Source organism: Dendrobates tinctorius, unplaced genomic scaffold, assembly GCF_039654945.1.
Source record: "Dendrobates tinctorius isolate UK_male_01 unplaced genomic scaffold, ASM3965494v1 ptg000374l, whole genome shotgun sequence".
Lineage (NCBI taxonomy): Eukaryota > Metazoa > Chordata > Amphibia > Anura > Dendrobatidae > Dendrobates > Dendrobates tinctorius.
In genome coordinates this window covers 504,813-529,372 of record NW_027362040.1, presented here as the reverse complement: position 1 = coordinate 529,372, position 24,560 = coordinate 504,813, and the positions used below count along the sequence as shown (strand labels likewise).

General features: G+C 39.4%; 1 protein-coding gene across 1 annotated transcript in view; it reads left to right on the top strand.

Moving 5' to 3' along the window:
* The window catches only part of KCNN1 (potassium calcium-activated channel subfamily N member 1), a 247,950-nt gene that overhangs the window by 130,419 nt on the left and 92,971 nt on the right, over positions 1-24,560 (top strand). The window contains exon 4 of the mRNA XM_073562966.1: positions 9,507-9,925. Coding sequence (XP_073419067.1) covers positions 9,507-9,925 — 419 coding nt within the window. The remainder of the gene's footprint in view (positions 1-9,506; positions 9,926-24,560) is intronic.

Here is a 24,560-nt window from a genome sequence, read left to right as displayed (position 1 = left end):
CCTGCACAGATTCTAGACACCCTGTGCCAAATGCAGCAAAGCAGCCTCAGAACATAGCAGAGCCTCCTCCATGTTTCACAGTAGGGACAGTGTTCTTTTCATGATATGCTTCATTTTTCCATCTGTGAACATAAAGCTGATGTGCCTTGCCAACAAGTTCCATTTTTGTCTCATCTGTCCATAGGACATTCTCCCAGAAGCTTTGTGGCTTGTCAACATGTAGTTTGGCAAATTCTAGTCTGGCCTTTTTATGATTTTTTCACCAATGGTGTCCTCCTTGGTCATCTCCCATGAATTCCACTTTGGCTCATACAACAGATGGTGCGATGTGACACTGATGTTCCTTGAGCATGAAGTTCACCTTTAATCTGTTTAGAAGTTTTTCTGGGCTCTTTTGTTACCATTCGTATTATCCATCTCTTTGATTTGTCATCAATTTTCCTCCTGTGGCCACGTCCAAGGAGGTTGGTTACAGTCCCATGGAGCTTAAATTTCTGTATAATATGCGCAACTGTAGTCACAGGAACATCATGCAGCTTGGAGATGGTCTTATAACTTTTACCTTTAACATGTTTGTCTATAATTTTCTTTCTAATCTCCTGAGACAACTATTTCCTTCGCTTCCTCTGGTCCATGTTGAGTGTGATACACACCATGTCACCAAACAGCACAGTGAGTATGTGTAGCCCTTTATAGAGGCCCACTCCCTGATTCCAAGTTTGTAGACACCTATAATGCTAATTAGTGGACACACCTTGATTTAACATGTCCCTTTTGTCACATTATTTTTAGGGGTGCCATCATTTCTGTCCAGGCCTATTTCATGAGTTTTATTTTTATTTAAATTCTGTGGAAGCATGGTTGAAAAGCAATGTCTGACTTTAATTTGTTCATTTTCATAGATTTTTTATTTATTATTACGTTTGTCAGATTCAAGTAATTTCTGTGACCATTGTGAGTTTTTCTGTCATTAAACGAGGGGTACTAACAATTTTGACCATGTGTGTATCACATACTGATTCACAACCATTGCAAAATTAAATAGAATGACCAAAACGTGAAAGAACATTAACAATATAAACAGCAATAAATGTGTAAACATTTCCCACCTAAATGAAATCCTTGCAAATATGTATCAGACCTATCTCATTAACCTAACACTAATTCCACTAGCTAGACAAATTAGAACAAGACCCTCTATCAGTTAGCGGGAGAGTACTAGACCTAGGATTATACTGACATATAAAAAGACCACCCAATAGAAGAGAGCTGAGGTCTTAGCAAACAAAATAATTCCCTGTAGAACCAAAAAATTGTGACTAGGAGATTCTACACAAAATCTACATTTGGAAATCAGTGAGCGAAGAAAGTGGAATATCCTAAAGGGCAAATTTCTTACAAAATTATTTAATGAGACATAAGGAAAGGGAGCACTCCAAATGTATTAGCTATGTAGTCAATCAGCAGTAGTGACAGTGAGAAGAACAACAGAAATATTTCATAGAGGTCAGATTAAATGCTGACTCTTACAGATGGATTTAGTGTCCGGAGATAAGTAAGGTGACATGAGTCTTACACACTGAAAGGTGACACATTCAAACAAGAGACAGAAGAAAAGTATCCATAGCCCTAAGTGACCTTGCCACCTGATACCTCATCTAAGCTATACAGGTCACATCCCCATCTGTCAGGTTTTCCTCCAGACAGAAAAAACTGCTCAAAACATTAAATTATTTAATTATCATTATTAAATACCTCTTGATTAGATTTTTCTGTCAGCATTTTAATAGAATGAAACATTCATACGTAGTCATATGATAGCGCTGATAGTTTCCATTTGTGATAAAGTGGCAAGAACCATAAAAAGCCATGTTTTATATATGTACTGTAGCATATAATCTTATAATGTTAGAGTTGGAAAGGACCTCCAGCGTCATTGTGTCCAACCCCCTACTCAATGCAGGATTCACTAAACCATCTTAGACAGATGTTTGTCCAGCTTCTGTTTGAAGACTTCCATTGAAGTAGAACTCACCACCTCTCATGGCAGCCTGTCCCACTCATTGATAACCCTAACTGTCAAAAAGTTTTTTCTAACATCTAATTTGTATCTTCTCCCTTTCAGTTTCATCTCATTGCTTCTCATCTTTCCTTGTGCAAATGAGAATAATGATGATCCATCTACACTGTGACATTAGTTCAGATATTTGTAGACCACTATTAAATCTCCTCTCAGTCTTCTCTTTTGCAAGCTAAACATTCCCAGATCATTTAACCGCTCCTTTGCAGTCCGCTCACCATCCTGGTAGCTCCTCTCTGAACTTGATCCAAATTTTCAATTTCTTTTTTAAAATGTGGTGCCCAGAACGGTACACAGTATTCCATACTAGGTCTGACCAAGGAGAAGTAGAGGGGGATAATTACTTCATGTGATCTAGACTCTATGCTTCTCTTAACACATCCTAGCACTGTGTTTGCCTTTTTTGCTGCTGCATCACACTGTTGACTCATGTGCAGTCTGTGATCTATTAGTATACACAAGTCTTTTTCACATGTGCTGTTGCTTAGTTCTATTCCTCCCATTCTTTACATGCTTTTTTCATTTTTCTTATAATTATGAAATTTTATTAATGCATTTTTCTACAGTTATGCAGCTTATTTATCCACTGATATGTACTAGCAAGAAAATCCAAAGCTGTGTGTTACAGTGACTCTTGAGACTTTCCATTCTCCTTAGTTCACTGTATACACAAGTCAATGTAATGTGGTTACAAGAAACACCTCACTGTGAAGATAAACTAAGTCACATGTGGCAAAAGGAAATACTAATCTAGTGGATGGTTATTACTTATGTAAGGTCTTAAACTGTAACAAAATGCTCACCAAATATTGAACTGATAAGTCTCAAGTTCTGGAAATGGATAGTGATGAATCGTTCTCACCAAAAACTAATACCTTTAAAATATACCTTTTATTTTTACCAATAAAAACAGACAAGGCAAACAAATTAACTATAGTAAACCTTACCAGGCTAGAAAAAAAGGTAAAAAAAATCAATACAATGGTATGCTATGGGAACCACGATAAAACCTTTTTAACCCTGATAATCCCTAATATGCCCCTACCTAACCGCAGAGGTTGGCACCCTACCTTGAAAGCAAATTGGCGCCCCTGCGCAACGATGGCTACCCATAGATTCACCCTGTAATTCCCTTTCTGTTTAAGGATGTACCAAAAGAGCTATATTTGTGCTCAAAAGTTTATATACCCCGGCAGCATTTTTGGTTTCTTGGCATTTTTTCAGAGAATATGAATGATAACACCAAAACGTTTTCTCCACTCATGGTTAGTGGTTGGGTGAAGCCATTTATTGTCAAACTACTGTGTTTTCTCTTTTTAAATCATATTGACAACCCAAAAAATCCAAATGACCCTGATCACAAGTTTACATACCCCATTTCTTAATACCATGTATTGCCCCCTCTAACATCTCTGACAGCTTGAAGTCTTTTGTGGTAGTTGTGGATGAGGTTCTTTATTTTCTCAGATGGTAAAGCTGCCCACTCTTTTTGGCAAAAAGCCTCCAGTTCCTGTAAATTCCTGGGTTATCTAGCATGAACTGCGCGCTTGAGATCTCCCCAAAGTGGCTCAATGATATTGAGGTCAGGAGACTAAGATGGCAACTCTAGAACCTTCACTTTGTTCTGCTGTAACCAATGACAGGTCGACTTGGCCTTGCGTTTTGGATCATTGTCATGTTGGAACTCCCAAGTACGTCCCATGGGCAGCTTCCAGGCTGATGATTGCAAATTTGCCTCCAGTATTTGCTGATAGCGTGCTGCATTCATATTTCCTTCATCTTTGACCAAGTATTCTGTGCCTTTGTAGCTCGCACATCCCGTGCTTTACAGTAGGAATGGTGTTCCTTTCATCATAGTCCTTATTGACCTCTCTCCAAGTGTAACATTTATGGTTGTGGCTAAAAAGTAATATTTTTGTCTCATCCCTCCAAATTACCTTGTTCCAGAAGTTTTGAGGCTTGTCTCTATGCTGTTTTGTGTATTGTAGGCAAGATACTTTGTGGCATTTGCACAGTAATGGCTTTCTTAAGGCGACTCGACCATGCAACCCATTTTCTTCAAGTGTTTCCTTATTGTGCACCTTGAAACAGCCACACCACTAGTTTTCAGAGAGTAAAGTATTTCAGCTGATGCTATTTGTGGGTGTTTCTTTGCATCCCGTACAATTTTACTGGCAGTTATGGATGAAATTTTTGTTGGTCCTACCTGACTGTTGTTTTGTTTTTACAGAGTCCCTGTTTTTCCGTTTGTTAATCACAGTTTGAATGCTGCTGACTGTCATTATCAATTCCTTGGATATCTTTTTGCATACCTTTCCTGTTTTATACAGTTCAACTACCTTTTCCCTTAGATCCTTTGACAATTCTTTTGCTTTCCCCATGACTCACAATCCAGAAATGTCAGTGGCTGGATGAAAGATGCAAGAGTCTGTCTTTATCGCAGAAACTCACTCAGCTTTTATGCACACACACTGATTACAAAAAACAGGTCACAGGTGAGGATGTTACCTTTAGTAGTTAGTCAAACCCATTTGTGTCAACTGTGCATGTTATCAGGCCAAAATCAACAGGGTATGTAAACTTGTGATCAGGGTCATTTGGATGTTTTGGGTTGTCAATATGATTTAAAAAGAGAAAACGCAGTATTTTGACAATAAATGGCTTCACCTAACCACTAACCATGAGTGGAGAAAAAGTTTGGTGTTTTCTTTCATATTCTCTGAAAAAAGGCCAAGAAAGCAAAAATTCTGCCGGGGTATGTAAAATTTTGAGCACAACTGTATCCAAGTTAGCTATAGACAATGTCTGTCTCTCTCACCCCGTTTTTTTTTCCCCACTCCCCTCCATGATTAAATAGACAGTTGAATGGAGAGTATATGGCTATGTGCACACGCTGTGGCTTTTGCTGCGGATCTGCTGCGGATTTGGCCACAGCGGATCTGCAGCAGTTCTGCATACATTGTACAATACAATGTAAGTCTATGTGATTTACATTCTGCTGTGCACATGCTGTGGATTTTCAACTGCGGAAAAGCTGCGGTTTTGAATCTGCAGAAAGAATTGACATGTCAATTCTTTCTGCGGATTCCGCTGCGGCTTCCCACCTATTCCATTGTCCAGGTGTCAAACCGCAGGGGAAAACCGCAGGCCAATCAGGGGGTAAAACCGCAGGTCATTTTACCTGCAGTTTTACCTGCGGATCCGCAGATACAAATCCGCAGCAGCGGGGGGCACCACATTGCGTACAAGTTAGGGTTCCAACCTCTGTGGCAAGGTAGGGACAAATGATTAGAGACACCTGAGGGCCAGCTATGCTAGTTTAAAACCCCATCGGTAATCCCAGAAGTGATTTGATTTGCTTACTGTTTAGCAATTACATTTCTTTTTGGCAGTGATCTGCCTTGTTCAAATGGTATTCACTCTATAGCTCTATAGCATTACAATTGTTTTGGACAGTGGTCCTGCTCTTGAGTTTGTAACTATCACCTTTAAGCGCCTATATAAAACCAAATCTCCCACAAAAAACAAGAATCCTGTAGTCTATGGTGTTGTGTGTTTCCTGCAGCCATTATTATTTCTGGTAGTAGTTCAGTTTTTCTGCTCCTATAATGAAAAAGAAAAACTGAATTCCAACCCCTAGCGAGAATGTACCCTAAAGGGAACAATATGACATTCTAAAAGAAAGTATATTGAAAAATGTATTATTTTAGCATATTGGTCAATACTAAAAAAAAAAAATCTAAGAAAACCCCTTTAATATCAAACTTCACTTAACAGCTTTCTGCATAAGTATGATTTCACACACAACGTTTTTATGGAAAATATTGCATTTTTACTAGACTTTTTTGTCATTTTTTTTTTGTAAAGATGTTAGCAAGGATTGGGAAATTTGTAACTAATGTGTATGAAGATAGTCTAAGGGCGCGATATAACACAGACAATGATCACATGGCAGTTCTCGGACCGACAGGCAGCTCTCCTCACCTGAGTATGACAGCTGCATAGAAATACATGCTGCCACGCTCAGGTCGGGAGGGCTGCCGGCCAGTCCGACATTATGATGCGATTGTCCTCCATGTTATACGGCCGTCTTACTGTGCCCTGATAGTAATGGTACAGATCATTTGCTAAGATTACTAAACACATCGCACACATAGTGGCTTATCTCTGAATGAAAAAGCACTTGCTTCTGCATTTATGTTGCTGCTATGGAAACCAATGATATCACTTGGGTTGGGGGGAGCGTTGGGAGGACACTGCATTCCTACGTCTGTATACAGATCACCCATAATAAACATTAGACCATTATTGTGTGATTGGCCGCATACCAGTGCTGAGACTAAAGAATCATGAAAAAAATCATACTATGAATGACCCTTCAGGATATGAATACATTTTACATCAAATGCGCATTAGATAATGCATCTGCATCGTACAGACTCTATCCAGGCATAAATGGAACATCCTGTACCCTAATGCAATATGTTGTGCCGCTCACAGTGCTGAAGGCCTGTAACATCATAATTCTGTTATATGTCAGCGATAGTGATGAGCGAGTATACTCTCTGCTGGGGTTTTCCCGAGCATGCTCGGGTGTCCTCCGAGTATTTTGTTTTCGTTGTCTCAGCTGCATGATTTGCGACTTGTAGACAGGCTGAATACATGTGAGGAATGCCCTAACAAACAGGCACACATGTATTCAGCCTGTCTACCAAAATACTCGGAGGACACCCGAGCAACGAATATACTCGCTTATCACTAGTCAGAGCCTATGCTACTAATCAGTAACAAATAATATAAACTTCATAGCTCCCAATTTTGTATATTTACAACCACTCCTATCCATTTATATTCCTACACTGCACCATGCGCTGATGCCACATAAGAACTAAATTGGCACCTTTGCTATATAAATTAGTGAAATAATGTACACTACATGGATAAATGCTACAATACATATCAACCTAGTAAAATGTATCAGCAGGCAATGGTGTGGTGTGATGGGGGCAACATGGGCTAAAGATGCAAAAGTCCCCCTCCTACACTGTAAATTGGTCAGAGCATACAAAGAAGGCCACATCTTCTAGGAGTGGAGTGCCTGTTAGGAGTGTAGCAATCAAGAGAAGCTTGTCATCAGATACTGCAGAGGGTTTTATCATTTTTCCATTCCATCAGTGTCAGATAAATGATAAATAAGGTCAAGTAAAGGAAATATATTCAATTAACATATTGTCACATATCAATAACTAGTAAAAAAATCTAAATTAAAATACATGACAACTTGAACCACTTTGTTTGCTTCTCTAAATACCATATCAATTAAGACTTTAGGCAAGTACGAAATATGTCCTTTTAGTAGCCCTTATAATATCTTTTTTATGCCACTGTCAGCTATTGAATAAGGAGATATTACAGCAGTTGATCATGAGAAACACAATCATTTAAATCTGGCTTGAGGTTAAGAGAAAATCTCACATTTGCTCTCGAAGTTCCGTTTTTCTGTTTTGTTAAACAGTGCAGAAAATAAGTAGTTGATACACTGCTGATTTTGCGAGTTTTCTCACCTACAAAGAATGGAGAGGTCTGTTCTGTTTATCGTAGGTACACTTCATCTGTGAGAGACGGAATCTAAAGATAAAAACTGGAAAATCACATTGTATGATTTTTACATAATTGAATTGCATTTTATTGCTTGAAATAAGTATTTGATCACCAACCAACCAGCTAGAATTCTGGCTCTCACAGACCTGTTAGTTTTTGTTTGAGAAGCCCTCCTACTCTGCACTAATTACCTGTTTTAATTGCACCTGTTTGATCTCATTACCTGTATAAAAGATACCTGTCCACTCTCAATCACACTCCAACCTCTCCACCATGGCCATGGCCAAAGAGATGCCTAAGGACACCACCAGAAACAAAATTGTAGACTTGTACATGGCTGGGATGTGCTACAGGACAATAGGCAATAAGCTTGGTGAGAAGGCGTCAACTGTTGGCAAAATTATTAGAAAACGGAAGAAACAGAAGATGACAATATGCCTCAGTCTGGGGCTCCATGCAAGATCTCACTTTGTGGGGTAAGGATGATTCTGAGAAAGGTAAGGAATCAGCCCAGAACTACATGCGAGGACCTGTTCAATGACCTGAAGAGATCTGGGACCACAGTTTCAAACATTACCATCAGTAACACACTTCACTGTCATGGAGTAAAAACCTGCAGATCAGGCAAGGAACGTTTGAAGTTCATCAATGACCATCTTGATGATCCAGAGGAGGCATGGGAGAAGGACATGTTAGATGAGACCAAAATAAGACTTTTTGGTATCCACTCCACTTGCTGTGTTTGGAGGAAGAAGAAGGATGAGTGCAATCCCAAAGTCACCATCACAACCGTGAAGCATGGTGGAGGAAGCATCATACTTTGGGGGTGCTTTTCGGCAAAGGGGACTGGACAACTGCACCGTATTGAAGGGAGGATGCATGGGGTCAAATATCGTGAGATGTTTCCCTCAGTAAGTGCACTGAAAATGGGTTGTGGCTGGGTTTTCCAGCATGACAATGACCCAAAACACAGTCAGGGCAAGTAAGGAGTGTCTCCATAAGAAGCATTTCAAGGTACTGAAGTGGCCTAGCCAGTCTCTAGACCTGAACCCAAAAGAATAAAACTTAATGTTGCCCAGCCACAGCCCTGAAACCTGAACGATCTAGAGAAGATCTGTATGGAGGAGTGGGCCAAAATCCCTGCTGCAGTGTGTGCAAACTTGGTCAAGAACTACAGGAAACGTCTGACCTCTGTAATTGCAAACAAAGGTTTCTGTACCAAATATTAAGTTCTGTTTTTCTATTGTATCAAATACTTATTTCATGCAATAAAATGCAAATTAATTATGTAAAAATTGATTTTCTGGATTTTTTTTAAGATACCAGCTCACAGTTGAAGTGTGCCTACAATAAAAATTACAGACCTCTCCATTCTTTGTAGGAGGGAAAACTTGCAAAATCATCAGTGTATCAAATACTTATTTTCCCCAATGTAGATATAGAAAGACAGAACTCATGAAGTGAACTGATCCATCCTATGATGCACCCAAAAGGTGTCAAATGTACCCTACTATTATGGGATAGGTTTGACTTCCATTTGAATGTCAGTTATTTCAACTGAAAAAAATAGCGTAGCAGATGCACTTTCATTTTTCGAGTAGCGTTGATGGAACTTGCAATAAAACATGCTACTGGAAACTCTGATGCAAGTGTACACCTAGCCTGTTAGCAAAAGTATATCCTTTGAACTTAGACAGTGACAGAATGATATTACAAACTTCATATGTCTCTTTCCACTTCACTCTTTATTGCTAGAATGTAATTATGTCTAATATATTTCAAATTTATTCTTATTTTCTCTGGCCTAAACTATTTTGTTTTTTAGCTTTTCATGGTAGATAATGGAGCAGATGATTGGAGAATAGCCATGACCTACGAACGGATATTTTTCATCACCCTAGAGCTGACTGTGTGTGCCATTCATCCCATTCCCGGACAATACTCTTTTACGTGGACAGCCCGCCTGGCCTTCTACTATACAACTTCAGTAGCCAATGCTGACATAGACATCATCTTATCTATCCCCATGTTCTTGAGGCTATACTTAATTGGACGAGTTATGCTCCTTCATAGCAAGCTTTTCACTGACGCATCATCGAGGAGCATTGGTGCACTCAATAAGATCAATTTCAATACTCGCTTTGTAATGAAGACTCTAATGACCATCTGTCCAGGCACTGTTCTTCTGGTTTTCAGCATCTCATCCTGGATCATTGCAGCATGGACGGTTCGAGTATGTGAGAGGTAAGTGACTAGCTGGATATACCGTAGTTTTCAACTGAAATTATTGGTTGACAGAAATATCCATTGTATGTCTAGCATGGGTTTGGCATGCTTTTACCCTTTAAATTTGCCTCTCTCCTTTAAGTTTAAATTTCAGGTTAACTAGAAGATCATTTTAGCAATGTAAACTCATTTGCTGATCCTTGCGTGTGTGACCCTATGTCCATTGTCCATCCTATTGCTTATGTTTGCTTTTAATATGTGTTTGGTTACAAGCCAGCAAGTTTTACTGGCAATAATAATCACAATCCTATCAATGCAAAGTTATTGAAACAGCATAGATTGCCGAGCTATACTATTTCAATAATTCCAATTTATTTCTTTGAGAATTACGGAAACAGTGTAGCTTAGACAATCTTGGCTTTTTCAGTAGCTGCATCTCCAGCGGTTGGAGCCTGTATGAGAGGTTATTCCAGTCTTAACCATTAAAAGCTGAGATGGGAATAATCATTTAAAAATGTCTGAAATAGAAGGTAAGATTTTGGGAGAGGTGTAGAGCAGGGCCCTTTAAAACACATTTTTACATTTCCTTCTGCCAAGTCTTCTGTAAAGGTGTTGTACATAGACTGTCTGGAAATGCTAGGCTTTGTTTTGAAGATAGCTAATAGCTATAGCATAAATTACTCCAGAAACTATTTAGCATTTTCATTCAATTGATATGAATTCCCCTATTCATTTTCAAAATTTGTTTAAATACCGTATATTTCCAAAAAAATGAGTCGAGATTTGTAATGAATTTGACATAGAATCTAAGCAAAAATGGGTAAAAGCATCATTTTACATTAAAGCATACGTTTTCATACATGGCAATTGACCAACTTTAATGATCATAAACAATGCACTTGAATGTTAATAGTATTTGCAAAGTACCAATCTTAAATGGAAATTGTAAGGTGTTCACAAAAGCTATGCATGTGCAAAGAGATGACATCAAATTTCTAAATATCCTCTTTGGGCAACTCTCAGGTTTCAATACTCTAAAATACACCATTTGTAAAACCCTATCCATGTCATCAATCAACTTCTAATATGAAACCATGTATGTATATGTATGTAAAATGAGCATACCTCTGGAGCATGCTGGCAGCATTCACCCATATTGCTTATCCTTGTAAGCAATTTGGTAATACTGGACACATGGTAGCATCCAAGAAGCATGATATACATATTAATCATGCAAGATAACATAGCAACCTTATGCAGGCTTGAGGTGGGGCATGTATTACCTTCGAGGATCACTACATAGGCTTGCCTGCCATATACAATCAACACATCTCCAAAGGATATAATAGCAAAAGCAAACTCAGAATCAAGCATAGATCAAAAACCAATGTGATGCCCATCACATTCCCAAGCTGTTTGTACTTGAATATTTTGTACATGCAAAAATGTAACATAAATACCTTTACAAATGAAAATCCCAATTACTCCCACTTGTCCCATCACTCACTAAATAGTATATTGCGGTAAATCAAAAGCATTTGTCCTAGGTAATTCAGTCTACCATCAGCCTACCATAAGTGGACACTTGAACCTGGTATTTCAAACAAAGAGAGACCTTTAGTAGACCGGGCTCAATAGAATAATTGCACCAACCCAATTACTTAATAAAGTTAACAGAAATTTGTTTAGACGTTCTAAAAATGGAAACTAATTTCATATTTGATTATTTTATCAGTGCCCCAATTTCAGACCCCTCTCACTGCTCAGGAGTCTCCACTTCTTCTGTAGTTTCAATGTAGACAAAGAACTTTCTTCCCCATTCAGTGTCAATCATCTGTTTAAAGGGGGGTAATTATCTGGTTCAGTTTATTATTTAAAGGGGTTATCAAGGACTTTTTTATTTTTGGGCATGGGGCTAAGAACTCACAGTTGTTAACTACCAACATGTTCTGCTTGGTGACGACCTCTGCCAGCTTAGAGTGATCACGGACCACTACGGTGATTCTACAGCTTATGACGGTGTAATGTCGACAGAATAGAGTCTTGTCTTCCACTCCGTTCTGTTGACAGGGCATCTCTGTGGATCTCATTCTGATTGACAGCCGCTTCCCCATTGCCTAACTGCAGCCATCTGTCAATCAACATGATGTCTGCAGTGACACCCATCAACAGAGTAGACCAGAAGAAGAGAAGTGAAGCAAGGGAATTGCTGGCTGAGCAAACAGAGATCCTCCCTGTGCATTACAGGCAGATAGTTCGCAACAACCTGCCTGTTAGTTCTCAGCCCCATACACAAAAATAATAAAAGTCTTGGATAACCCTTCTTCAGAGACATAGGATGGCCCAGGCATAGATAATGAACTGAGCTTGACAACAAATCTCCTCTTTACAATCACCTTCACCATAGGTCTATACCTATGTAGAAACAACAACAGCAGTGGACTGTGAGAGCAGGTCCCAAATTGGCCAACTGTGCAGTGTTCAAACTGAAAGAACATTAATGTTTTGTGAATTTTTTTGAATTCAGCACATCTAAACAACATTTATTTAACCAAAACTCATTGAAGACCCTCATTTTAAAGCTTTCACTACATTTGGAACTGCTTTCATGAGAAAGTGATGTTACCAGCGTCAATAACCTACAGGTAACCACTATTCTCATTAGCAAACATGTCAATTAAACAGCAGTTGTCTGGATTGTGAAGGTTTATATCACAATAAAATAGTGTCATAATTTGGAATTCATAATTATCATCTAAGCGACACGCAACTTTCATTGCACAAGACTTGTTAGGGACATGGACTGTCATACCTCTATGCATGCTGTCATAGCAGAATTACTATTATTGCAAACTCATTGTCTGGAAGGAAGTAGAGAACAATGTAAAGATTAATATCCACAAATAAAGAAACAATATGCAGATTCCTGTCAAAGACAATATCAAAGATATGATAAAATAAGAGTGAAGTCACTCATAACAACCAGACAACAATTTAGTTTTGATTGGTGTAATGGGAATTGGCTTCATCATCTGTTTGGATGCTACGGCTCATTGCATACCTCCACATCTATCATAAAAGAAAAGCATGCTTCTGTTCTTTTTCTGCAGTGACTGAGGGATATAGAAAGAGAGCACATTGTTTTAATAGAATATACACCAGTCAGCCTTAACATTAAAACCATCTGTTAAAACAGGTTTGATCCATATAGCCATGGACTGCAGGATGTGACACCAAGAAATTACCAATCCAATAAAGTTGGGACGTGGATCCTTCATCAATCAGGCTTGATTTTCCTGCAAATTCCAGAAATGCTTAATCAGATCTGTTTAATTTGGGGTCCAATTCAACACCTTGAACACTTTATCATGTAAACCATTTAATAGTGACCTTTGTTGGCACCAGTGCCAAGCTCTGCTCCCCTCTCTTATGGCTGCTTCTCTTTGCTGTAGTTGAATTTAATTGTTGAATTTCTCAAATAACCCGGCAAACTCCTCTGACATCATCATCACCCAAGGCTTTGTAAGACTGAATCAGGCAGATATGTACTGTCTGAGTATTCGGTCTTCTTTGCATTCAGTTCCACATGTACTCCTAGAGATTGCCATAACATTCATTTCTCTCAGCAGGCTAATTGCCTGATAGTTTATTATATATCTTCATTTTCTTCCTGGATCAGACCTGCAGTGACCATTCTGCTGCAAGCAAAACATACTCTTTTCTGCAATACTATTGCCTTACACACTAAAGTAACAGTGCGTAATCTTTCTACAAGCAAGTATTCAGTTGCCTGTTTATCTTTGCAGTTACCATTTATCTGCAATACACATAATGAACTCTTCTCTGCTCTACTGGTCCTATTCACACTATAACACTGCTGCAACAGGGTGTAATCTTTTCTGCAAGCAACAATCCTGTTAGTCTGTTCATCACTTCTGCCTGCGGGTAACCATTTGTTTGTTGATAACTGACATCTGTGCCATTTCCCTTCTGTTTTCTGATAGCACACAACTCAGCCATTTGTTTGTTGCAAGTCCTGGACTTACTATACATCTAGAGTTCCTTTATATATCCATTCATCTTACTACGCATCTACATCTACAGTTCCTTTTTATATCCATACTCCTGGTTCTGTGTATTCTGATGTTTCCTGCTCTGCTTGTCCATCTGCCATGCTGCATACACTGCTGTCCTGGTTCCTCACTGATCCTTGATCCATCCGGCAAGTCATTATCGCCTTCAGTGTTCCACACCCTGACTTACAGTTTTGAGAACCTACCTCACCAGATGAGCCCATTGGAATCATCATTATTGCCAGCAGGTACTGAGAACAGATTTATCTGGACTTGTTATGCAGCTTGTTGTGAGCCAAGAAAAGGTTCCCCACTGTATCTGTGACCTCTCAGTCTGCATGGATGCACTATTTCAAACTCCAGTGGTTACACCTCTGGCTCCTCAACTCCTGCCATAGTCTGACTCTTACCTGGGACATTCTTTTTGGGGAATATCTCACCATTTGACTGTTTCTGCTCATTTTTATAAACCAGTGGCTGTACAATTTGAACTTCATCCGCAACAATTTTTTTCTGAAGAGAACTTATAACTATATATTTTTTACTTTTTTTTTTATCTAGAAATGCTTTGGCTGGGCTTAACTACTATGGGAACATGACAGTATAATGATTCATTCTCTACCATCCTTTATTTCTGCCTTTTGTAGAGTGTTTGATGAATCAGACACTGATTTTATATTCTGGATTAAACAAGAGACTAACTCTGCCTGACTTTATGCCAACCACTTTGGTACCCTGTGTGCTGAATTGGCCTGGAACAATAATGCTCTCCTGTCTATCTCCTATGCTGGCCTGCTTAGCCAGATCAATGATGAACTTGCTGATAGGAATTTGCTTGCTTCCTTGATGTTCTGGCTTCACTCAGCAGCTGAGTGGACTTACATTTTAAAGAGAGGTCAAGTGAGAAAGCTCAAGATTCCAGTGTCCTTCATTCTAGAGTTTCTTCTAAATCTTCTTACAGTGTACAAGAACCCATGCAAATTGTGTGAAAGCAATTTTCCTTGGCCGAAAGATCCCTTACTGACATATTTTGTCTATACTGTGGTGAATGGTATCACTTCCAAATAAACTGGTATAAACCCGAGGCCAATTAGAAAAGTTATGTGAAGGAGGAGGGATTGCCTGAAAGTTATCTATTCCTATGTTAAAGACAAACTGATTGTACTTATGTCTATTTCCTTCCATTCCTATGTGTTCAAGGGACAAGCTTTTATTGATTCTGGAGCTACAGAGAATTTTATTGACATCATAAAATTCCTTTTGTTTCTTTGAGGATCCATCTGAAACTAATTTCTGCAAAACTCCACAATTCCTGGTGGTTGTACCCAATTTCAGACTGAGAAGGAGTCTCTTTACATTGGAGCATTACATATTCTTCATGTTGAGGACATTTATTGTTTAGTAATGCCACTTTCTCATGTATCAATGCATTTGGAACTTCTGTGGTTGAAGCTACATGCTATGAGTATTGATTTGTCATCTGACCACATTGCCTAGTGGGGATCATCTTGCTTTCCAAGCTGCCTCCAAACTCTACCTCTGTGAGCAGATTGTGGGATTCAGAGACAGATCAAGGGTTAACGAATTTACTGTAACAGTGATATACTCTATGCAGGGAGTTACCGTAAGCAGTTTTGCAGGGATATTACAGTAATGGGGGTAACAACAGGGAAATAAGGAGAGTGAAGAAACACCGGTGAGACTTGAGCTATCTCTAGTGAGTAGGGCTTCAAGACACTAGTCTCGCTATAAAAGTTAGAAAACACAGGGAGGGAGACAAACAGGGAGAAGTCAAACAACAACTTGAACTCCACAGCTTAAACTGGAACAACTTCTCCAAGTAGGTTAGCATGCAAAACCTATAACTAGCACAGGAGAGAGCTAGGAGTGAGTTTAAATAATGGAAGTGAGTGGCAACAAGATGCAGCAACTGAAATTAGAGCCATACCAAATCCCAGGAGGATCAAAAAAGAACTCTTAACCCCTTCCACACCAGGTGAAAATCAATCCACTTCACACGCCGTTAATTGCGGAGCGGACTCCAAAGAGGACCTGCAATCTGTCAATCGCTGCAACGTTCTGATCTCGGATACCCCAAAGGTCTCAGCAGGATGCAGCACATTTCTGACTGTTTGGATGGCATCTTAATCCAGAGTCACAACATCTTAATGTCATCTCTATTTTGAAGAGACTGCAACAAAGCCATATTTATGCCAAACTGTAAAAATGTCTCTTAAACAGTCTTGAACTGCTGTTTCTCATATATCGCATCTCACCTTGAGGTCTGCCTATAGATACAGAGATTCTCAGTACTGGTTGGATTTCACTGCTGAAGCCTTCAGGACCTTAAATTAAGTTTTCCACTTGTCCATTCTTAAATCATCCCGATGTTGTCAGACCATTCTGCTTTGAAGTGGGTGCTTCTGCAATTGGTGTAGGACCAGGTCTGCAAAAATTACCTCTAAATTAAGAAACCATCCATATGGATTCTTCACCAAGAAATTCACTCCAACAGAATGGAAATATTCTATTGGTGATCTTTACCTGTAGAAAAATAGCTACATCTAGCTGAAGGAACTAAGTTCCTGATGTCAACTATAGAGACCATAAAATCTGAACTATCTTCAGTCAGACCGTAGGCTGAATCCCGTTCAAGCTTTATAGTCACATTTATTATCTCAGTTTGACTTCATCCTCAACTACTGCTTGTCAGGAATAATGCAGGGTTGTGACACTGTATCCAGCTCCTTTGATCCATTTGTTGCCAATGAAGAAGCTCACTGAAATGTAACTGAACCTGAACATGTATTTGCTTCCTTCTCTCAATTATCCACCTAAAGCCCCCGTCACACACAGCGATCTCACTAGCGAGAACGCTGCTGAGTCACAAGTTTTGTGACGCAACAGCGATCTCACCAGCGAGATTGCTGTGTGTGACACTTATCAGTGACCTGCCCCCGTCGGGTATCGCTGATCATCCTGGAATGACCAGGACATTTTTTTGATCGCTAGTCTCCCGCTGGCCAGCACGCATCGCTGCGTGTGGCAGGCGGGAAACCAGCGATCAGCGAGCTGGAGCTGGTAACCAAAGTAGACATTGGGTTTCTAAGCGCCGGGCGGTGCTTAGAAACCCGGTGTGTACCTTAGTTACCAGTGCGCTGGTGCAGCGAGCTGGTAACCAAGGTACACATTGGGTTTCTAAGCGCCGCACGGCGCTTAGAAACCCGATGTGTACCTTGGTTACCAGCTCCCTGCACCAGCGCGCTGGTAACTAAGGTACACAGTGGGTAACTAAGCGACATGCGTCGCTTGTTACCCAGGTGTCGCTGTCCTGATCGCTGGTGAAGCTGCCTGTTTGGCAGCTCACCAACGATCATGTAGCGACACACCAGCGATCCTGACAGGGTCATATCGTTGTCAGGATCGCTGGTGAGTCGCTATGTGTGACGGGGGCCCTAAAGGACATTCTGTAATCTCAAAAGTATATTGCTAGAAAGTCTTATCTTTGGCCCATTCTTCTGTTATTTCAAGTGATTCAGGTGTTCAGGGCCTGTCACACTAAAGCTGGAGTCACACATAGCAACTTACCAGCGATCCCGACAACGATATCAACGTGTCAGGATCGCTGGTAAGTCGCTATGTGATCACTGGTGAGCTGTCAAACAGACAGCTGCACCAGCGATTAGCACAGCGATGCCGAGTTGTGTTCGTTAGCGCTGATGCCATGGATCCATGTAAAAAATAGAAATAAAATAAAAAATATTGTTATTCTCACCTTCCGACGTCCCGCGCAGCATTCCCACCTCTCTCCACGCTCCGGTCCCAGTAATCCTTTGCGAGAATGACCGCGATGACGTCCGTTCTCGCGGGATCGCGAAGTCTTGCGGTCATTCTTGCAAAGGATTACTGGGACCGGAGTGTGGAGGCGGGAATGCTGCGCGGGACGCCGGAAGGTGAGAATAATAACAATATTTTTTATTTTTTTATTATTTTACAGCTGATCGCTGGTCTCCCGCCTGTCACACGCAGCGATGCGTGCTGGCCAGTGGGAGATCAGCGACGAAAAAAATGTCCAGAGATTTCTTGCAGCGATCAGCGATACCGGCAGGGGGCCGGTCGCTGATCTCTGTCAGACACAGCGATCTCGCTGGTGAGATCGCCGTTGTGTCACAAAAGTTGTGACTCAGCAGCGATCTCGCTAGCGAGATTGCTATGTGTGACAGGGCCTTAAGCGATATCGCTAGCAATATCGCTATAACGTCTATGGTTTTTGTGACGTTATAGCGATATTGCTAGCGATATCGCTACATGTGATACTTACCTCCGACTGCTCCCCCGCTGGTTATCGCTGATCGCGCGAGAACGTCCTGGAACGTTTCTCGTCGTCAGCTTCCTGCTGGGCTTTCTGCTGTGGAGACGAGCGACGCGTGGACGCAGGCGGGAGGACGTCAGGATCGCCTCGTCTGACAGGTAAGTAGCGACCCCCGACCCCTGCGATGTCGCTGGTGAGATCTGCCTGTGTGGCAGCTCACTAGCGACCACTTAGCGATGCACCAGCGATCCTGGCCGCGTCATATCGCTGGTCGGGATCGCTGGTGCATCGCTAAGTGTGACAGCACCTTTAAACAAACTGTTGAGCTAATTTCTTGTTTCTACTGGTGGCTGAAATGGAAACAAGGCATCAAAGAATTCTTGGCATAATGTCCTAAGTGTACACATTTCAAATCTTCCTGTTAGGCACCACTTGGCCCTCTTTAGTGTCTTCCCATAGCACAAAAACTCAATGCTGAGATTTCTATAGACTTTGTTACAGATCTTCCTGTGGCTCAATTGTTCATTACCATCTGGGTCAAAGTGGATCAATTCTCCAAGATGTCTTGTTTGTTCCATTACCAGGACTTCAAGGTTTTTACCACGCCCAAAGTTTTTCAGAGAAACTTTCCAATTCCTCGGTCTTCCAGATAGTTTCGTATCTGACTGTGTTGTGCAATTTGTTTACAGGTTCTGGAGGGTGCTCTGGAAGAATCTATAAAGCTCTTCAGATTTCACCTATGCCTATCACCCCCAAAATAAAGGGCAAACTAAGATAATCAATCAGTTCATGGAAGTTGTGATCGGTGGTATGTGCTGATGCCTTTTCATTAGAGCCAGCATTATTTTTATATAAATTTATGCTACAGTAGTATTTCTAGGGAATCGGATTAAATAGAATACCTCGTAATCCTTCACACACATCAATAAGCATTGGGCTTCGATGACTTTGTAATCAGATCATCAGTTTTCCATCCCTGGACCAGCTACTGCCTGCTGAGAACATCTTACCTGTATTTTGGAGATATTCTGACCCAGGTGTCTAGCTGTCTCAATTTGGATTTTTGTCAAAGTCACTGAAATTCTTACATTTGCCCATAATTGCTGTTTCAAGAACTGATTGGTCACATTCTTCTTAACCCAACCAACAAGGGCCATTGTAACAGCATATTTAATGTTATTCACTTCATCTTTAAGTGTTTTAATGTTATGGCTGATTCGTCTATTATGTTTTTTAATTTCTTAGGACTAGATGACAATATATATGTATATTTTCCACAATATTCTAGGAATGTACACTAACCAATTCCTCCTAAATTCTGTTTGTATAAAACAAACTAAAATGCCTTTAGTTTGTTTGAAATGATTATTCATATAATTAATCAATAATCTTTTCTTACATGGAAACAAAATTGTTATACTTTCCAAAGTCCTTCTATTTCTTTCCATTTGTGTTTTCTCTAAGCTATGCATTTTTAAAATCAAAACACTTGAAAAACACATTTTCAGGGCTGCATTATACAAGACATTTGCAGTACAGGCCAATATGGATTTGTCGGTGACTTATTTTAACTGTCTTATGTTCAGCATGAAAAAGTCATTTGAAAAGTGATAACCGAGACTGATCCTAAATGGAAATCTTTAACATATACCCAAAACAGAGAGAATCTGAAGCTCTGGTGGCTGTTAAAATGTTGCCTCTCCAGTGTAAATGTTTAAGTGCTTGTCCCTTTCTAACACCCTTGTTGACCTTCTACTGCTTATCTTCAAGTCTGTCAATGCTTAGCTTGTCTACAGCTTGTCTACAGCCCACCCTTCCATAACCCTTTCCATGTGTTCTTTCCATCCAGTACTTCTCCTGCTGTCTTCTTCTACTTACCCTCTATCCCAGTCTGTTACATGCTCCTTAACCTGCCGTTGTCTCCCCTCTTTCTAATGACAAATGCTGCTCCTAGGGAGAAACTGTGAGTTAAACTATAAATGAACACAAGGCACTTTTTCTAAATGCACGACTGCTCCAAACTCTACTAAAGAAATAGGGCTTGCTGCAGCTGTTTGGGTTAAGTGGGAGACAATCATGATGAACAATACAAATCATTCAGAATCAATGTTACTATTTTGAGTAGTTCCTCTTCTTTCCATAGGTAGACCTTCTTACTGAGCAGACCATCAACTATGGTTCCTTCTTCACTATGAAAACTAAATACTTTCATGTTATTTAAGAAATTAAGTAGCAAAAAACTTCATGTCTTTGTGTAATTCCTATTTAAATGTTGCATCTCTTTTCAGTAATTCACTTGTAATATATTTAGCCTGATGAAGGGGCCTTCTGAGCCCTGAAAGCTTGCAAATATAATCTCTCTGGTTAGTCACTAGTCACTCCTTTAATACTTTTCTAATTTTTTTGGGACATAAGTATTTACGTCAAAGTAGCAGAAAACAAACAGCTCTTGGAAATTCAATGAGTGAGACTTCATGCATCACTAAAGAGTTATCGGAAGCATGTTCTAATTTTTAAAGTAAAGATAAGTGAGCTAGAATATTTACAATGAGACCCGAATCATAATGAGCTGCATTCAATAAATGATCACAGTTCTTGAAATTTCAGACTTTTTTTTGTAGATTCAGATTATTCTTTCTTGTTTAGACTACTGAACTGAGAAACATTAGAAATGTGGCATTATCAATGGTTAGGTACACCACAATGCGGACATTTGGTAGATCGATTTTTATTTAACATGGTAATGATTTCAGAACGATGTGAGTCATTGTTTTTTGCCAATAATTCTAGACATAATGGGAAATTAATACTCGGCATTGTGTTCTATGTCTTGAAGACTACGAAAATATCCTCATTGAATAGAAAACTACAACATACCGTAGTAGGTTTCATAACTTTTTTAAATGTGCCACAATTGTGAAACTGGAGAGCTCTAAAAACCTACTGTAAGTGACATACTTCATATTTACAATGTAAGAGCTTGTTCTTAAAAAAGTACAATAGATCCATAGGTGGGGCCAATCCTTCGGCCTTTTGGTCCCATATAAAGAAACATAGAATTAATCATTCTTTCAGGCAGTACTAACTAGGCAGACATATGCAATGTTAGTGTTGGATACTTTAGCAATAGGAGCACTAATGATCTAAATGTCAACCCTAGGATCAAAGATTGAATGTTTTGCTCACTCATCAGGTGATCAGCAACCTCTTAGCTGGGCAAGATAATCATGAAATGAGCGTTTCTAACAATGCTCGATCACCATTATGTGCAGTGTAAATGCCTCTTAAGCCCCATCATGGCTGTTCCTTTAATTTCTATCCAAATTTAAATAAAAAGATATATAGAACTGAGCCTGAGCACCTTAAAGGTATGTACATACAATACAGTTCTAAGCTGTGGTCACCTTTGTAATCAAATTATGTGTGTTGTCCCATTGCATCTAAATTAAAACATAAAGCGCCTTGCAATCGGTATTTAAAAATTTCTACCATTATATTCCTACAGTTTCTCTCCAGACTCGAACAAATAAACTCTGTCTGATTCTGCATGTCAGCACTCATTAAGTTAACAAGGTATAGGGAACAGATAAAGAGAGCCATGATGGGGCTTAAGGGGCATTTACACTGCAGATAATGGTGAACGAGCATTGTTAAAAATGCTCATTTCATGATTATCTTGCCCAGCAAAGAGGTTGCTGATCACCTGATGAGCGAGCAAAACATTCAATCTTTGTGTGAAATGATCTTTTATGCGGCATAAAAGATTATTGTTCCCGGAGTTGCATCGTTCTGTGTAATCAGGACTCACACTACGGAGAACTATGGCAGCGTATGTTCACTGAGCAATGTAGTATAGATCATTCAGTGTGCATCATTTACTTTGGTCTGCCATTCAAATGTCCACTGATTGGAAAAATGCTAACAAATGATGGTTGGATCATTCTGCCAGTTGGTTTGTATAAAACAGTGTTTCACAAACTCCAGTCCTCACGGCCCCCAACAGATCATGTTTTCAGGGTTTCGATAGCATTGCACAGGTACTGGAAGTATCATCAAGGCATCAGATATTGCTGCAGTTTCTATCACCTGTGAATACTAAGGAAATACCAAAAACATTATCTGTTGAGGGCCATGAGGATTGGAGTTTGGGAAACACTGATGTAAATAGACCCTTAGACTTGTCAGCTAAAACTTTGACAAATTTGAGGCATATAGAGGTTCAACTCAGGTCATATAATGTACAAACAGTCTTGGCCAAAGTATTTCTCCCATAAAATTATTACAATTACACATGTTTTGTTATACACATGTTTATTTCCTTTCTGTGTATCGGAGCAACACAAAAAACTGAGAAAAAAAGGCAAATTGGACATAATTTCACACAAAACCTCAAAATGGGCTGGATAAAATTGTTGACAGCTTTCCAAAATTGTGGTTAAACAACTTTGTTTCAAGCACGTGATGCTCGTTCAAACTCACCTTTTGCAAGTAACAGATGTGGGCAATATGAGAATCACACCTGAAACCAGATAAAAAGGGGAGAAGTTGACTGAATTTTTGCATTGTGTGTCTGTGTGCGACACTAAGCAAGGAGAACAGAAAGAGGAGAAGAGAACTGTTTGAGGACATGAGAACCAAAATTGTTGAAAAATGTCAACAATCTCAAGGTTGCAAGTCCATTTCCAGAGATCTTGATGTCCACAGTGCGCAACATATTCAAGAAGTTTACAGTCCATAAAGCAGCACTAATCAAGTTAAAAAATAATTACAAGCTGTCCTCCAGACTCAGGGTGCATCAATGTCAGCATAAAGCTAGCTTTGATTCCTACTGTTTAAAGGGGTTTTCACCTTTGGGTACATTTTGTGTTATTTAAATGATGTATTTATGGCTAAAAATTTGTAATTGAGTTTCATGAAAAAAAAAAAGTCATTAGACTTTTCCTTTCCCTGCACAGTCAAATTTGATGTGATCTGTGGCTATCAATCAGCACACTCTCCATCTGACTGTCATAGCATGCTGACTGACACTTCTGCAGCTAGCGATCGACAGTGCTGACAAAGGCTGTAAACGGCAAATGATGCAAAATTTTTAATGAAACCCAATTGCCAAAATGATTTTTCGCCCAAAATACATATCTTTTTGTAAAGCAAATTGTCTTGAAAAGGTGGACAATGCCTTTATTTCCTTTGCTGCTGCTCTAAATTGCTGACAGTAACATTTTAGCAGTTAGATATTGGTGGGAGGATCCTTTACCTTGCCCATCAACCACTACACCCTCAAATGATCACAAGGTGCTGTGAGGGTGAGGTTTGCCATGGAAGACAAGGGCCAACAGAAGATCCTCATTGCTACCTTGTTTTTTACATAGAAGGTCATAAATTTGCAACTTTTTGGACAAGCGAATCAGTGATCATATGTTTAAATTCCCTAAAAATGAATGCAGATTAAAGTAAATAAAGTAACAAAGGTTTAAATAATTAAAAATATGCTGACGTTTAAATCAGCCACCCCCCATCATTTGCCTTTCTGAAGATAGAAAAAAATAGAAATTAGTATATTTCTGCCATTGTAAAAATCTGTTACATTTTATTGTCGCAATAATAATACTGATCAGAAGAACAAACTACCAGGCCAATTCTGTGTACTATGAATGCAAAAATCAACAGCAGAATTGCATCTCCTTTCCGAGCATTTCAATCGTCTCTTAGAATTTGACTATATTGATGAAAATTATGGCTTTTGGAATATATGAGGAAAAAATAAAATGAAAATTGGTCATGATAGGAAGAGGTTAAAGAGTAGGTTCATTTTCAGTATAGAACCTTTCCATGTAATATTGTTCAGAAGTCTGATGGATTTTCTTCTTACTGATTTTCTCGAACAGTGTGTAAATAAGGGCACGTGTTTTCTGATAGAGCAGATTTGAGTAATTTTTGCGTACAGAATGCCAGGGTTCAGTGTGCTTTTATTTTATTATATTTACAACTAGAGATGAGCGAACTTTGGCCCTGAATTTAATTTTAACATGTTTGGGCCATATTTGAACACTATTCGTGCCGAATGTGTGTCTTATGATCGGTTCCGAACATATGAGGTAATTTCTTCTCTAATGAAGTTCGGCTGCGTTCGACAAATATTGCAAATACAATATTCGAAACCGATTGTATTCGGAACTGAATTCAAACAAATTCGCTCATCTCTATTTACAAAAGCATTTCATACTAATAATTTGATTTCCAGACAGAATGTGGATATAGTCGCATTAAG